Source organism: Rhinatrema bivittatum, chromosome 5 (assembly GCF_901001135.1).
Source record: "Rhinatrema bivittatum chromosome 5, aRhiBiv1.1, whole genome shotgun sequence".
In the NCBI taxonomy this organism is placed as follows: domain Eukaryota; kingdom Metazoa; phylum Chordata; class Amphibia; order Gymnophiona; family Rhinatrematidae; genus Rhinatrema; species Rhinatrema bivittatum.
In genome coordinates this window covers 319,239,218-319,255,599 of record NC_042619.1, presented here as the reverse complement: position 1 = coordinate 319,255,599, position 16,382 = coordinate 319,239,218, and the positions used below count along the sequence as shown (strand labels likewise).

Here is a 16,382-nt window from a genome sequence, read left to right as displayed (position 1 = left end):
TGGTCCTAGTAGCCACCCTCTGCTATGCTGCCCAGTCAAGCACAGTTCTCTTTCTTGCACTGCGGACTTTGACATACTGGTGAATGTTACTCATCCACAACTTTTTAGGTCTTCCTCTAGGCGTTTTCACCTTCTTCAGCATTTACATTACTTTCCTGCTGACATAAGTTTTGTCTTTTCTTTCCACATGTCCAAACCACCCCAGTCCTTTCTCTCAATTTGTCTGCAATCTGCAATTTCAACCACGTTCAGCCTTTTCCTAAATTCTTCATTCTTGATCTTGTCATTTCATGTCATCCCAACCATCCTCCTCTATGTTACACTCATTATTTGTTCTTTCTTTCACGCCAACGTTTTGCTCTGTCAACTAGTACTGGTCTTTTCACCCTGTATATCTTTCCTTTTCACCAATCTAAGGGTTCCTTATCACAGATAAGGTCACTCATTTCTCTCCACTTTAGCCATCTGGCCCTGATCCTAACTCTCTTCTTTCTAGCAAGGGATCAACTTGTATTTTATTGTAGCTCTTGGGTATCTAAACTCCTCAACTCTCAAAGCATTAACTGCAATGCTTTTTGGGAAAAATCCATGGAAAGTCTATAATGTCTGAATTGCACAAATTGCACTGGCTGCTGAATAACTTTCATGTGACCTTCAAGCTTTTAAGATTAACATATAAAGTATAGCATGTTCATTTCTTGCTGCTGCTGCTACTACAGCTATTTCATTGTAAGTTACTTGATGGGACTCGTAAAAAGAATTTACTGAAGGTATAGTTAGCTGAAACCAAACCACAACATACTTTACTGATTTGTGATTGACACATATTACAATATTCCAAACAAACAAATGCCCTAATTGTATACCACCATGTTGACATTTATGGCTGACACCAGACAACATTTGTTGGGAGGACATAATGACAAAGACGTAAGATTCAGGTACTGTTTCAGTTACCCGCCCTCATTACTTTAACGGAGAAACAAAATCTCAAGGTTTGTTTCTGGTCTCCTGGCAACTCAAGATAACAATTAGGCTAATCCTATAGCAAAGGTGAAATGTCTGTTTTTGTGTTGCACATCCTGATAATCAACAGTGAGCAGCACCACCATAACAGAGCATGGAGTCTCCACTTTTATCTACAATGAATATGAAGAAGTCTACAAGAAGTTTACAAATGTTTTAACTACTGAAATCAAGAAAGTCTGTCAAAACATTTTGATTACATATAATACAATGCAGTACATTTAACTGGAGCTTACTGGCTTCAGAAAGTGTAGTATGTATATAGGAGGGGAAGACAGAGTGTGAAAGTGATTCAGAAAATGCATTGATTTATTTTTTGCTTTGTTTCATAGTGAACTATTTATCATCTCCATGGCCGTGTTGCTCCCGGTTTTGAAGACATCCAGGCCATGACCTACTTGGCTCACACTGTTCACCTCCAACTGGCTGGCCTTGCTTTTGCGACCGTGGGCTGGATCTTATCCTCCATCACAACAGGACTTGTGCAATGGAGAGTGTGGCATGTGGCTAACACCACCATTATCACCTCTGGCATTGCCTGGGTAGGAATATGGCGATCCTGCTTTTTCAGTGATATCCTGATCTCCCCCAGCTTAAGAACAATGTACTGTCAAGAATTCAGTGCTCAAGATTCCTTTTTACCCCGAGAGATTTTTGTCGCCCAGGGTCTGATGTTGGTAGCTGTCATCCTGGGAGGCATGGGGAAGGTCAGCACTGTCTGTGCACTGAGGAACGTTTATCAGGGCATGCCTTCTGGGACAGAGGTCATGAAGTGGTTTATAACTGCAGGAGTTTTGAATCTAGTTGCTGGCGTTTGCATCTTAATTCCAGTGGCCTGGAATTTCTATTCTGTGGCACACAACTTTACTATCTCCTTCCCGTCATCGTTTTATATGCCCACCAGCCCGTTAAAACAAGAAGTTGGAGCTGCTATTCCAGTTGGTATTGTATCTGCAGTTTTGATGTTACTGAGTGGGATTTTTTTCCTGGCTTACAAGCTACCTGCAGTGTCAGTCCTTAGGGTACATCCATTCACTACAGAGGAAGGCAGCAAGTCAGATAACTGCAGTATAAGCGCAAAACATACTTTTCCATCTAAAAACCGCACGTCCATTGGCAGCTCTCTGGATCACAAGCCCTACTGCAATGGCATTAGCAATGATGCATTTGAACTAAATGAATATCTGTGAAGTTCATGGGCTATGCTTTTGCCCTCAGAGCACCTTCACCTTAGTTTCCCAATTGTTCCACAGACTTGCGGCTGTTATAAATGTTTACAGTGCTGTAACAGTTCCCAGCTGAATACTGTTGCTTGTTACATAGTCATGTGAATGGTGTTGGTGTTATTAATGTTTTACCTGACAGGGCTGAACACTGAACCGTTGGATGTCAATTTATTCTCTCAGATAGTGACTCAGTGTCATCGGAAGAAATTTACTGCCCAGTGTTACAAGTCTAAGGCAAATCAGCATTGAAACTTAAAGACTTTTCTGCCGAACATTTCCTTACCTTCCTTACTGGCTCTGTAGATCTGCCCTTACTAATTACAACCAGTTTTGTTTAAGGGGAGATGAATGGACTTCTCACACACATGATGTAAGTCTGAGTTTTCTGCTTCCAAATTCCTAATTTTTTGTTGGCTAAGAGTTTTTCATTATTGCTGAAGAGAGAATTAATATAGAACTGCTTTTCTTATTTATTTGTCAATGATGCATTTCCATAAAAAAAGCTGGCTGACTGATGAAAGTTTGTTTTTTCCCTTGTTTCTATTTTTATACCACCTTCCAATTTTATCTCAAGGAGGTTCAATAAAGTTTTATGACATAGATCTGTAGCTGAGCAACAGATGCAACATGGAATATGTATGTGTGAACAAAATTATGTGCACTACATTCACAAATGGTACCTTTAACTGCATGTTATTCTTGCTAAGGAGAAGGACTACTTCTAGCTTCTTGTGGACTATGCTGTAATTCCATTACCCATCTAATCTAAGATAGCTTGAAAAAAGCCATTTTCTGTGCATGTCTTTTTTGTGCAAAACAATTAATTATTATGTCTGTGTCTTGGGAAAGGACTAAAAATGGTAGACTAATTCCCTTCCCTAATCCAATAGGACAATAGCTCTTGTAACAGATGAAATGATGAAAGGAAGCTCTGCTAATGCTTTTTTATATATAGGATCCAGTTTACATTTAAGTGTATTTAACAAGTCCTTTGAAATGCTTTCAAACTGGTTTTGCAAACATTTCAAGCTAGCTAAAGATTGTTCTTGTCATTTTTTAAAAGCGACTTGAATACTGTTTCTCATCAGTTTGGTTGAGTAACGAAAGTTAAATGCATGCTTGATAGTCAGAAGTGTTTTGCTAGAAACACACAACGCTAGAAAAATCTACTTTCCCTCCAAGAAGTCTGGTAGGCTTCCCATGCTAAGACTAATATTATGTGATCAGAGTTACAAAAGTTATGTTGGTATCAGATTAAAAGCTATGACTGCCCCTAATAATGCCCACTGAAATAATGAAGCTAACGGAGGAATTCTTGTGGCCAGGCTGGGGACTTATTGGCTGAGAAACTTTCTCTTACTTGTAAAAAGGCTGAAGTCAGCTCATCATTGCCAGAACAACAAGAGAACCAGAAATAAATACCCAACATGAAGTCTAGGATTACTATAAATGTGTAATACACAGGAAATGCAAGACAAGACTAGAACCAAACAAACAAGAATGGGATAGAACAAACTATGACTAGCAGGCTTCAGACTAGGGCCACAAACAAGCAAACAAATGAGAATAGGACAGAACAAACTAAGACTAGAAGGCCTCAGATTAGGGCCACAAAGGCTAAGACTAGAACAAACATAGGGCCACAACTAGGACCAGAACTTGGACCAAGCTAAGGCAAGGCACTGACTATGAGACTGATTTAAATGTAAAACAAAATAGGACAGACATAGCCGCCAGTAGGATATAGAAGCCATAGAGTTTGAAGAAGCAGGCAGAGTGTCTAGGCAGCAAGCATAGTGCTGGGAAGGCTTACCGAGACAGTCTATAAGGTTCAATGAGGGCCCCCTGCTGGCCAGAGGTGAGAAATGTCCACAAAACCTTACAACCAACTGGCCCATCTATTCCAACAATAATCCTTCAGCAGGAACCACAGCCCACACCTCCTACCAGAACCTGGCACATGTTTCCTGTGTCTGGCTAGTATGTGTCACTGCTGTGTGATGGCTGGGACTATGAATGCTGCTTCCACAGCATCTCCAGTCATCACTAGCCCAAGCAGCAGAAGCTGAGCTCAGGAATCATAAGAACATAAGAAAATGCCATACTGGGTCAGACCAAGGGTCCATCAAGCCCAGCATCCTGTTTCCAACAGTGGCCAATCCAGTCCATAAAAACCTGGCAAGTACCCAAAAACTAAGTCTATTCCATGTTACCATGTTATCAAACTCTGATCTCCCATATGGCAGCACACTGTGCCATTGGGCCAGCTTCCATATTTCTACTGGACACCCCCCCCCCCCCCCACACTAGATATGACTATAAGCTGAGGCCACATCGTTACCAGGGCTTAGCTTGTCTCAGTTCTATAAGCCTGAAATGGATCCTACGATGGGGGGAAGGATTGCCTTCAAGGACCAAGGCAGTTAGGTGGTTTATAACCAAAGAAGCACTTGACACAAAGGGAGTGATGTTCCAAAATAAAAAGTCTTTACTAAAAATGATTCAAATTAGAAAGTTGCAATTTACAGCCTTTCAGTAATGAAAACCCAGAAGCAGATACTGACATTTAACAAGTGGATTTCTAATCCTTGCTGATCCCTTCTGCCCCCTTTCCACCCTTCTCCCCAGGAAAAAATTGGAATTGATGGCAGTGGGATGGTACCGCTGCCATCTCTCTCCCCCCCCCCCCAATCCCCTGACTCACCCTCCATGCCAAGAAATAGGAGGAGAACAGTGGTCTTGCAATGCCTTGAGCCACATCCTTCTCTTCCTTCGCTGCTGGGGCCTGAATGTTGCTCTTTGAATCACATAGTTCAAAGCAGGACTAAGGCTCTGGCAATGGAGGAGGATGCAGCCCGAGACATTGCAAGGCTGCTGTCTTCTTCCTGCTACTTGACATGAAGGATGTGAGGGGATCGTCAAGGGGAGAGGAGAAGATGGAGTGCACCAGAGTAAATGAGGGGATCAAGTAGGGGGGAAAACAATGATCCAGAGTGTGTGAGGGGATCAGCTAGGGAGAAGAGAGTGATCCTGGGTGAGAGGATTGGGGGTTAGGGAAAGAACCAGCTTGAGTGAGGGGATCAGATGGGGAGGAGAGAGTGATCCATTGGTGAGTGAGGGATCAGGGGGGCAGGGGAGTGCACAAGATCAAGTGGGGGGATCAAGTGGGGGAGTGAACCAGGGAGAATGAGGGGATGGGGAGGGAGGAAGGGAAATGAACAAGGAAGAATGAGGGGATCAGGTGGTGGGAAATAGTGAACAAGGGACAGAGAAGGGGTGGGGGAGGGAAGTGAATGTGGGAGAGTGAGGAGATGGTGGGCAAGGGAAGTGAACTAGGGAGAATAAGGGAATTGAGGGAGGGGAGAGTGAGAAGATGTGAGGGAGGGAAATGAATGAAGAAGCATGAGAGGATGGTAATGGATGGAAGACTCAGTGAGGGGATCATGGAGGAAGGGGAGGGAATGAGAGAAAAAGTGAATCAGGCAATGTAGGATGAGAGAGAGTGGCAGTAGAAAGTAAATGAGAGAATGAGGGATTATATGGGAGGACAGAAGAGTGAGAGAAAAATTTACTGAGGAATTATGGGATGAGAAAGTGAGGGAGGAAACTGAAAAAAGTGAGGAGGTTGGAGTGGGTGTTGGGTCTGAATGAGGGATCATTGTGGGTGCAAGTGGAGGAAAGAGTTTGGAAGAGGTGTAGGATGTACATGAGAAGACTGGAGGGATATTGTGGTGTGAGGTAATCAAAGGAGTTTTGGAGAGGGGATAACGGAAAGAGGGGATAGGGTGAGTAATTGTGGAGGAGGAGGAAGCTGTGGTTTCCTTCTTTCTCCACTCCATGCCAATCTTCCCTCTTTCTCCTCCAATCCCCATCCCTAGTCCTCCCTTTTCCTCCTCCTCTTGTTCATCCCAATCTTCCATTCTTTTTTTCCACCCTTAAATTCTCTTTTCTACTACCTCCCCATCATCCAATCCTCCCTCCACCTCCCTATTTCTCATCTCCTTCCCTAATTCCCTTTCCTTATCCTCCCTGAATCCCCATCCTCTCCTCACTCTCCCTCTAGGCCTCTACCTCTTCTATTTCTCTCTCTACCCCTCCTGCCTAACATTCTTTCTTCAGTTCCCTCCTCTGAAATCCCCTTTCCAAGATCTCATCTCCTTCCATTCCCAGATCTCTTCCCTTCATCCCTTTTCCTCTGGCATAGAAATATCAGAAAATAACTATTTGCATAAAGGTTTTTTTTATTACAATATTTAAATTGAAAATGCATGCAAAGTTATGTAAATTTGCCATATAATTGAAAAATTTTGAAAAATCTGTCACAGAATTTGCTAGCTCTTGCCACAGAATCTTGAAAAATCTGCTGCAGGAAACTGGGAGCTCTGCAGTATCAGATGCATCACCACAGGGCCTTTTTTTTTTTGTGAGGCCATTTATACTCATTAAAGGACTCTGAAGACACTGGGAAGAAAGCTGGCTTTCCCCTTTCCCCAAACTTCTGCAGAGAGACGAGAGATTGAACTTCTCTCTCCCTCTGTCAGTTCCAGATTCTCTGACTAGAGCATTCTTGGGCTTCACTGACAAAACATCCTGGACTGTGCCATTCTGACCGCTTCTAGTGCCCCAGCAAATGGCTCACTGACAATCTCAATGTGTCCTCTGATGGGAGGAGCATAATCCTCGGTGACGGGACCATAGGCCTCTTTATGCTTACAAGGCAAGATGTTCTCAACCCAAATCTCTCATATACTATAAGTAACTTTGAAACAGAATCTAATAAAGCATTTTAGGATACCGTAGAGGCTAGGCAATTATCCACACATACACTGAAAATCAATGATTTTTCTTAAAGATTATTTTTATTGTAAAACAGTGTTTTCTATGTGCTTTTACATAGAGAATATGTTATTACTAAACTTACCAGTGGACATTAAGTGATGGCAAAAAACCTGTATCAGTTAATGTGACTAAACTATGGAAAGGGACACTATGATCATGAAAGAGAATGGAAAATATAAGAACTGGCAAAAAATATATTTCTGACAGCTGTTGAAAATAAGTACCGTTCAGTCCTTGTCACACAGACTCCATCTTGGAAGGCACTTCTGTATAAGCCAGTGGTTGTACAGGGGAATGTCCCATCCTCTCAGGCATTCTGCCTACACAAAACTGTGATTTGATCAGGATAATGCTTCCTACCAAAAGCAAGAATCCACTGAGCCAGGCACTGATCATTGCATTGCCACATTCCCAGCGAGGCACCAGGCTTCCTAAGGTAGGGTCCCAGAATTTCACCGCCGTGGTATGAGTCATGTAGGCCACAGGAACCAGAGTCAAAACTCCTGCCAAGAAAACAAGAATTCCTCCACAGATGATCATGTTTCTCTTTGTATGGATTTCATGGTCACCCAGGAACGTCACGCAAGTCAATGCAGGTGTGGCCACCGCAAACCCCAGGAAACCATGGGACAGAGAAAGGCACATAAAGATCCGGGTCATTCGGATGTCAGGAGGGAGAGCCAGTAGATTGCTGTGGCTTTTGCACACACTTCTATTCAAATCCTGAATGACGCAGGTTTCCCACAAACTAAGCAGAAAGTTTTCATTCACGAGCAAACCTGATGAGACAGTCAACCACTGGGGCATTAGTATAGCCACTAGTGAGCACACACAGCCGAGAAGGGATAGGAGCAGTCCGATAATTTCAGCTAAGCAAGGCCCCATCTCCATTCTGCTTTGGCCTCTGCCGTTAGTCTGGATGGAAATGTGCTGTGTTTCAGTCCTTCAGAGCAGCTTTACTGGCTGCATAAATCTAAAAGAACAGGGAGCGGCTCATACAAGACCATCCCCTTGTTTGAGTTCAGTCCTTGAAACTGCCTACCAAAAGGCAGCTTTTAGCTAAATCACAGCAGTTTCTTATCATGTGAGCTCCTATTGTTCTGCTCAGCCCACTGAAATGCTGGGGGTCCTCTCGGGAGTTCTTGGGATCCCCTTTTTAAATTATTTTATGAAAACTAGTGGCGAAAGCCCCTTAATAGGGAGTTGGCAGGACACATCACTGACCCATTCTAAGCCAGGACCCCCACTCCCCGTCTTATCCACATTGTCTCAAAGTAAAATCCAGCACAGCATGCAAATGTACTTTGGCTGACAGGAACAGAGCGCAGCAATAGTAGATGATATGATATGATATTCTTTGTGAAAGCGTGACAAACGAGCAATTGGCCAACAAAGAAAAAGATAAAGTCATTTAATGACATCTGGATGTTTTGTTTAATAATAACACCGATATCAATGCAGAAGAGACACAAAGGGAGTTAGATAAAGATAGAAGAAAAAGGAAACAAGAGGTAATAGTTGTGGCGTAGAGAGAGGAAAATAATTATGGACAAGGGTCACTTCATGTTTTCTCAGACTGTGGTTGTTTGTAAGATACTACAGGGCAGTTAAGGGCTACCCAACAACTGCTTACAATGTCTAGTAATAAAAATTTAATATGCAGAACTTAAAAACTCAGCAAAAACAACCCAAACCAGTAGAGAAAAAACAAATTGAAACATCAGCAAAGATACCCTATGTTTGAATGCTCACAGCTAAGGTGATTCTCATACATGCGCCATAATGATTCATAACATAATCACGCCAGAGACCACAAAAAGTGGACAAAGCATCGTCGTGCGTTATCATCATCGATCCCCCAACTTACAACAATTTTATAAATGCACTTAAAAACTTAGCTTGTGAAATTGCATTGATGTTCACATACTCTAAAGAGTGTTCAAACTTAGGGAATCTTTGTTAATTTGTTTCTGTCTGAATTTAAAAACTCCACAGGATGGGTCAGCTGTCAACCCCAGCTCTGGTTGGTCTTAGCAGCCAGCATTGTTTAGTAGCTTCCTTTTTCCAAACTGGGCTGTGCCAGGGCAGTTTTAATATGTAGGCAAGCTCGGAACATGCCTAGAGCCCAAAGTCAGGAGGAGTCCTACAGACCTGCCAACAATAGCTGAGAGTCTCCCATATGAGAGCAGGTAAACTCCCACCAGATCTGGGAGACCTGGAGGCCAGGATAGGGTGGCAAGCCATCAATTTTAACTGAGAGAGGCCAGCGGCCCGTCCGTGATGGTGGTAAGTGCCTTGTCCATTTCAGGCTTAGGTGATCTTGTAACACCATTTTACAAACTAGCCACCTCAGAAATGTTGCTTCAACCCAAACAATTTAGTACCTAAATTTCTGGACAGGCAGGAGACTAACAAACAAGAGGGCGGTTGCTATCAGTATGTCCCAGCAGCATCTCTGCTCTAACCGTCCTGTACAGCATTCCACTTCAGCTTCAGACTCAGTGTTTAAACTTGAATAGAATACATTTCAAACTTTACTGAATCGGCCTGTCAGTCTGTTAGCAAAAGTAAAGACCTTTTATGTAGGAAGCGGATGACGTCAATACAGGGGGACGCCCCTGAGGTTCGTGCCCTTGTGGTACATACTTAGGAGCGCGCGTGCGCACGCCCTACGTCATCAGGAACATGGCGGATCCGCAGCGTCGAGCCGGCCCGGGGACGCCAGGGAGAAGGGGCATGGAGACGCCGCGGCATCAAGCCGTCCATCAGGCACGGAGGGAGTCGCCACACAGGTAGAGAGGATGGAGCGAGGGCAAAAGCAGGCACGAACGCAACAACTCTTCCCCAACACACAAGGGATTTCTACCTATAAAGATTTGATTATGCATTTAGTCTCATACAGGATCTTTATCCTGCTGGACTCTGTGCCATCCCGGACATAAAGCCCCACCCCCACCTCCCAGATGCTCCTCTCTGTCATTACGATATAATTTGTACCCCGGTATAGCACTGTCCCATTGGTTATCCTCCTTCCACCATGTCTCTGAGATGCCAATTAAGTCTATGCAATCATTCACTTCTATACATTCTAATTCTCCCATCTTACTTCTTAGACTTCTGGCATTAGCATACAAACATTTCAAAGTGTGTTTTTGTTTTTTTGTTTGTTTGTGTTTTCATTCTGATTTTTAATTGATAGGGATAAATTGGAATTTTTTAGCTCAGGTGAGTTTTTAATTACAGGCACTTGGATTACTTTTCTTATTATTGTAACCTCACTGTTGGGATGCCCTAATTCTAATGCATCATTAGTAACCTTTGATGATACCTCCCTCTGAACCATGCGCTGCTGAGCGACTGTCGGCTTTCCCCTTTGTTCTAGTTTAAAAGCTGCTCTATCTCCTTTTTTAAAGGTTAGCGCCAGCAGTCTGGTTCCACCCTGGTTAAGGTGGAGCCCATCCCTTCGGAAAAGACTCCCCCTTCCCCAAAAGGTTCCCCAGTTCCTTACAAAACTGAATCCCTCTTCCTTGCACCATCGTCTCATCCACGCATTGAGTCTCTGGAGCTCTGCCTGCCTCTGGTGACCTGCGCATGGAACAGGGAGCATTTCAGAGAATGCTACCCTGGAGGTTCTGGATTTAAGCTGTCTACCTAAGAGCCTAAATTTGGCTTCCAGAACCTCCCTCCCACATTTTCCTATGTCGTTAGTGCCCACATGTACCATGACAGCCAGATCCTCCCCAGCACTGTCTAGAATCCTATCTAGGTGCCGCGTGAGGTTCACCACCTTCACACCAGATAGGCATGTTACCAGGCGATCCTCACGCCCACCAGCCACCTGTCTACATTCCTAATAATCGAATCACTAATAGAGATGTGCTTCGTTTATCACGAATTAGGCAATTTCAACGACATTGCCTAATTCATCGTGGGTCGGAGGCCCCGAACCCCGAAACTGATTTTCCCCGAACTACGAGGAAAATTAGTTTTTCAGGTTTGTACGGGGGGAGAGGCACATTTTATTTTTTTAAATAAAAAACCACCCCAAGCATTAAAATTTACTGTAATACAACCCCCCCCCCCACCATCCCGATCCCTCCCCAAGACTTACTAACATCCCAGGTGGTCCAGCAGGGTCCCACGAGGGATTTCTCCCTCCGTGCCGTCGGGCTTTCGGGCCTGCCTCACATCAAAATGGCGCCGATAGCCTTTGACCTACTATGTCACAGGGGCTACTGGTGCCATTGGTAAGCTCCTGTCACATAGCCATCGGCCCCATCTTGTGCTCCTACCATGTGAAGGGGCTGACCAATGACACCAGTAGCCCCTGTGACATAGTAAGGGCAAAGGCTATCGGCACCATTTTGATTACTGGCAGCCGACGGCCCGAGTGCAGGAGATCGCTCCCGAACCCCCGCTGGACCACCAGGGACTTTTGGCAAGTCTTTGGGGACCATCCTGTCCCCCTCAAGACTTGTCAAAAGTCCCTGGTGGTCCAGCGGGGGTCCAGGAGTGATCTCGCCGTCAGCTGCCAATAATCAAAATGGCGCCGATAGCCTTTGCCCTTACTATGTCACAGGGGCTACCGGTGCCATTGGTCAGCCCCTGTCATATGGTAGGAGCACAAGATGGTGCCGGCCATCCATTGCTCCTATCATGTGACATGGGCTGACCAATGGCACCGGTAGCCCCTGTGACATAGTAGGTCAAAGGCTATCGGCGCCATTTTGATGTGAGGCAGGCCAGACAGCCCGATGGTATGGAGGTAGAAATCGCTCGCGGGACCCCGCTGGACCATCAGGGATGTTAGTAAGTCTTGGGGAGGGATCGGGATGGTGGGGGGGGGGGTTTGTATTTAATGTATTATAGTAAATTTTAATGATTGGGGTGGGTTTTTTTTAAGCTTCGTTTTCCTGTGTCGTTTTTTGGGCCCATTTAGTTTTTCCCCATTTAGTTTTTTGTTTGTTTTTCCAAAAAAATAACCGAGGAAAAACAAACTTTACCCCGAAGCGTCCGACTCAAAAAATGACCTGGTAGAAAAAAACGAATCTCATCTCTAATCACTAACTATGACAGCCGACTTAACCCTTCCCTCCTGGGCAGTAGACCTTGGAGACACATCCTTGGTGCGAAAGGACAATGCACCTCCTGGAGAGCAGGTCCTTGCTACAGGATCCTTTCCTGCTGCACCAAGTTGATGCTCTCCAATCATGAGACCTTCTTCCTCCAAGGCAGCACCAGGGCTGCCAGTCTGAAGTTGGGACTTGGCTATTATGTCCCTGAAGGTCTCATCTATATACCTCTCTGTCTGCCTCAGCTCCTCCAGAAGTGTAAGCTGGAAAATCCAAAAGAGGAGTGTGAGGGGAGGAGAGGGAGGAAGATGGTAGAAAGAGAGGGAGCCTCATCAGTCTGAGGTACTGAATGCAGAAGTGGCATAACAGGCAGAATGCAGCACAGGAACTCCACAAAGCAGATCCCAAACCTGCTTCTCCACAAGATCCTGGAGAACTACTCGGCACTTCTTGGGGACGAGTGCAGCAAGAGGTTCCTGGAGGCAAATGAAAAACTGTTGGAGACTAACACAGGCATCACCAGTTCGGGGTAGATATGGCACAGGGATTGCACATGACTATTCCAGCAGACGGCATCTGATTTACCTGGGTCATCTAACCAAGACTGGAGGAGGAAGGATATGCTCCATCCAGCTCTGTGCCATGGAGGAGAGGCTTAAAGAGATTGTGGGACATGAACAAGTCAAAGGCATAATGCAGGAGCTTGAAAACCTGGCTCTGCTCTGCCTGTGTTGCTCCCCCTTCAGTGCTGCTTGCTGATTGCTCTCCTTTTGTCTCCCTTGCTACTTCTGAGTTATTTTCTGTCTCTCTATTCCTCCTCCTTCTGCTTTTCTCACTCACCACTTTCTCCCTTTCTCTTTTACTCCTTTTTCCCCTCTTGCTCTTTCTCCCTCTCTCACTCCTTTCCTTCTTTCTCTCTCTAAAGCTCCATTTTCTTTCACTCCTTCTTTCCCTTGCCGCTTCCGTTTCAGCCAGAACACAAATGGAGGATCCGGTTTGGAGAAACACCTTATTCTGGTAAGGACTTTTATCCTTATGCAATCTGCCTTTTACACCACTATCCAGGTGGCAAAATATTTTCTGACTTATTTCCCACAATAAATATTGCACCACTTTAGTAGATAAGGGGTGAATGCCTAATCAGCTAATTAATTCACATTTGAATGGGTATTACTATATATATGGTAATATCCATCATACCATATATGCAGCTGTGATAACATTCATCACAGCCACAATAATGTCATTTACTGTATCCTATCAAGCTTAAAAATGGTTACTACATAGAGTGAGGTGCTTATCATGTGATAAGTGCCTTATAGCACTTTCACACCTCAACCGCTAAATGCAGCATGAAGTGGAGAGGATACGTCTTACTGAGAACTACTGTGCACAGAGCTGATATTTATTTATCTGAAATGGTCCCAGCTGGAATCACCAGATGAAAAGCAATGTCTTATTCTCAAGGGGGCACTAGGAGCCAGAAGCACACATTCAGAGAGTAAGTTTGCAATAGCCCGCATAAATTTGACAGCAAATATATGCATAAATTACACCAGTTTTCAAAGCAAACATATATGCATAAAGTCACTTTGAAAATGATCTTGCAATTATACCTTTTTCTACTTTGTGTGCAGAAATATTTGGGAAATTTGTGTGCAGAAATATGTTGGGAAAATTTACCCACATACTTTTGAAAATGCAAACGTATACATGGAAGTGCAAAGCCCTCCATAGTATCACCCCTGGGAATGCCACTGTGCAGTCTGGGTAAACCTATGCGCATACATCACTATTTCCCAACCCTCTCCAGTTGGCTTTTTAGGATTACTACAACGAATATGCATGAGCTAGATTTACATACACTGAGTGTCCGATATATGCCAATCATCTTATGTGTACTCATGAAAACCTAATCGGATAGGTATGCCTGCTGGAGAGGGCTGGGAAACACAGGCATGCATGACAAATGTGTGTACGTTTACCCCACATATCAGACAAGTGATTTTGCAAAAAGAATTTCTGCAGGAAAACACTGTTTTATTTTATTTATTTAAAATGTATTTATATCCCGCACCTTCCAAAGTTCAGGGTGAATTACATAAAAATATTCACATTCTTACAGCACATACGTATATAAAAACAATTCATAAAACATTATTATCTATATATGCCCTGAGTCAGCGAGAAGTGTTTAGTGCTATTCAGTTGGAGCTCTTTGAAGCCTTTCTGGAATAAAAATGTCTTTAGAGCCTTCTTGAACTCTTTTGTATCCTGCATGTTGTGAAGTTATGGAGGTCCACAATGTAGGGCCGGTTATCGAAAACGCCCTTTCTCTCACCGAGTCCAGTCAAGCGTGACTTGGAGCAGGCATGTTTATGGTTTATGGTTTATTAGATTTTATATACCGATACATTGGACAAGCCTTCACATCGGTTTACACAAGATAAAACAGGATCAGAAATACAATATTCATAAAATAGTAACAGCTAAAAAACTATATAAAATAAAAGAATAAATTAGCTGTTAAGAAAAGATAAAAAACTCATAAAGCATAAATAAACATAATCAAAACTCTAAAGTTAAAAAATATTAAACTAGATGACGTACTAATAAATAAATAAAATACAGTGAAAATAAAATAAAATAAAAGGTAGCTCATCAAGATGGTTTAGAGATAGAGCATGCTTATGCTGTGTTGCTTATTTCTGACATTGCTGATTGATCAAATCGTACTCTGCGAATGCGCATTTAAACAGCCAGGTCTTTAGTTCAGCTTTAAATTGCTTTTTTTCAGTGGTGAGTCTCAGTGAGGTAGGTAGAGAGTTCCAGACTTTTGTTCCTGCGATGGATATAACACGCTCCCTTACATGGGATAATCTAGCTGACTTGATGGTGGGGATTGAGAGAAGGCCTTTATCTGCTGATCGCAGGTCTCTCTGAGGTACATGAAGACGAATTGATGTGTTCAACCACTCAGTGTGTTCGCCATAAATGACATTGTGAATTATGCAAGCAACTTTATACTGGATACGGTATTGAACTGGAAGCCAATGCAATTTAATCAATGTTGGTGTAATATGGTCACACTTTCTCTGACCAGTTAGAATCCATGCTGCAGCGTTCTGCAGGACCTGCAAAGGGTGAATACTGGACAGTGGCAATCCGAGAAGCAAAGCATGTCTACCAGGTTTGTACTAGAGAAGCATAGTGTGCGACTAGGGGTATAAAATCTTAGAGCTGAATTTATCCATAGTGAGGTAACATAAGTGTATTATGGATACAAGTTTGTACTGTATACTCCAGTTTATGGGGAGCCAATGCAAGGTATGGAGAACTGGAGTGATGCGATCATGGAGTTTTGTCTTACTTATGGAAAAGCCTTTGAAAATTGTCCTCCCTGTGATTATTTAGAATTCTAACACTATAAACAATCGTATAATCCCTACAAGGCTCTTTATCTATCAGGGACTTTCCAAGAAATGAACTCAAGATGGAGAGTTTTATTCACTAATGCCTGGCGACACCCAGTGGTGAAGAATGATAATTCTGTAAATAACTCTGTACTTAACCATTTGCATATATTAGAAGCTTCAGTCCAAGGACAGAGAAATAATGATTGAGCAGGGCACTACGGAACAAAAGAAGGAAAATTCCTCCATCCTGAACAGGATGGAGCAGGAAGAAATTAAAAAGATCGCCACAGTATTTACGGTATTCTTGCTTAACTATATGTCACACAGTTATTGTCACAAGAAGATGTGAAGTAGAACAAGGCAATGGACAAGAGGGGACACGGGTTTCATGAGAGCTCTTTCTTTCTATTTCATGTTTTAGAGAGGCAGGACTTGTTCTCCTTTATTTTTAACATGCACTTTCTTTATAAGCAGTTTTAACAAGACCCCATTTGACTTGCTGTTTTTGCTCTGACATGACTGGTGTGGCTTTGAACAGTCTTACTGAGAAGGAACCAGGTTGCTGAGCTCTGGGATGCTCATTCAATGTCATCCACCTTCCTCCCTAGCTGCTGAACCAAAAGACAGATCTCACAGTTGATGCTGATTTGCCTTTAGAAAGAGCTGAGGGGCAGAGCACAAGAGTGGCAGTGAGGCCGCAGGGTTAGAGTGTGGGCCCTCCACTTCTGCTCTAGGCAAAAAGATAGTACAGGAGGGGAAAGGAGGATCAGCCACGGGAAGTGAAACTCTTGCAATCTCTCTCT

The 16,382-nt window shown here is 43.5% G+C and overlaps 2 protein-coding genes across 2 annotated transcripts in view; one reads left to right on the top strand and one right to left on the bottom strand.

Annotated features, from left to right (window-relative positions):
- The window catches only part of CLDN34 (claudin 34), a 63,614-nt gene extending 60,610 nt beyond the window's left edge, over nucleotides 1-3,004 (top strand). Inside the window, exon 2 of the mRNA XM_029601842.1 lies at nucleotides 1,359-3,004. Within this exon, the coding sequence (XP_029457702.1) occupies nucleotides 1,416-2,216 (801 nt within the window). The 5' untranslated portion in view covers nucleotides 1,359-1,415 and the 3' untranslated portion in view covers nucleotides 2,217-3,004. The remainder of the gene's footprint in view (nucleotides 1-1,358) is intronic.
- Nucleotides 3,005-7,293: 4,289 nt separating this feature from the next.
- Nucleotides 7,294-7,982, bottom strand: LOC115092449 (putative claudin-24). The gene has a single exon (XM_029603282.1). It carries the CDS (start codon nucleotides 7,980-7,982, stop codon nucleotides 7,329-7,331), a length of 654 nt encoding a protein of 217 aa, XP_029459142.1. The 3' UTR covers nucleotides 7,294-7,328.
- Between the last annotated feature and the right edge of the window lie 8,400 nt (nucleotides 7,983-16,382).

Excerpts from the sequence above, each read along its gene's own strand:
- LOC115092449 (XM_029603282.1), bottom strand. The coding sequence starts at position 7,982 with ATGGAGATGGGGCCTTGCTTAGCTGAAATTATCGGACTGCTCCTATCC.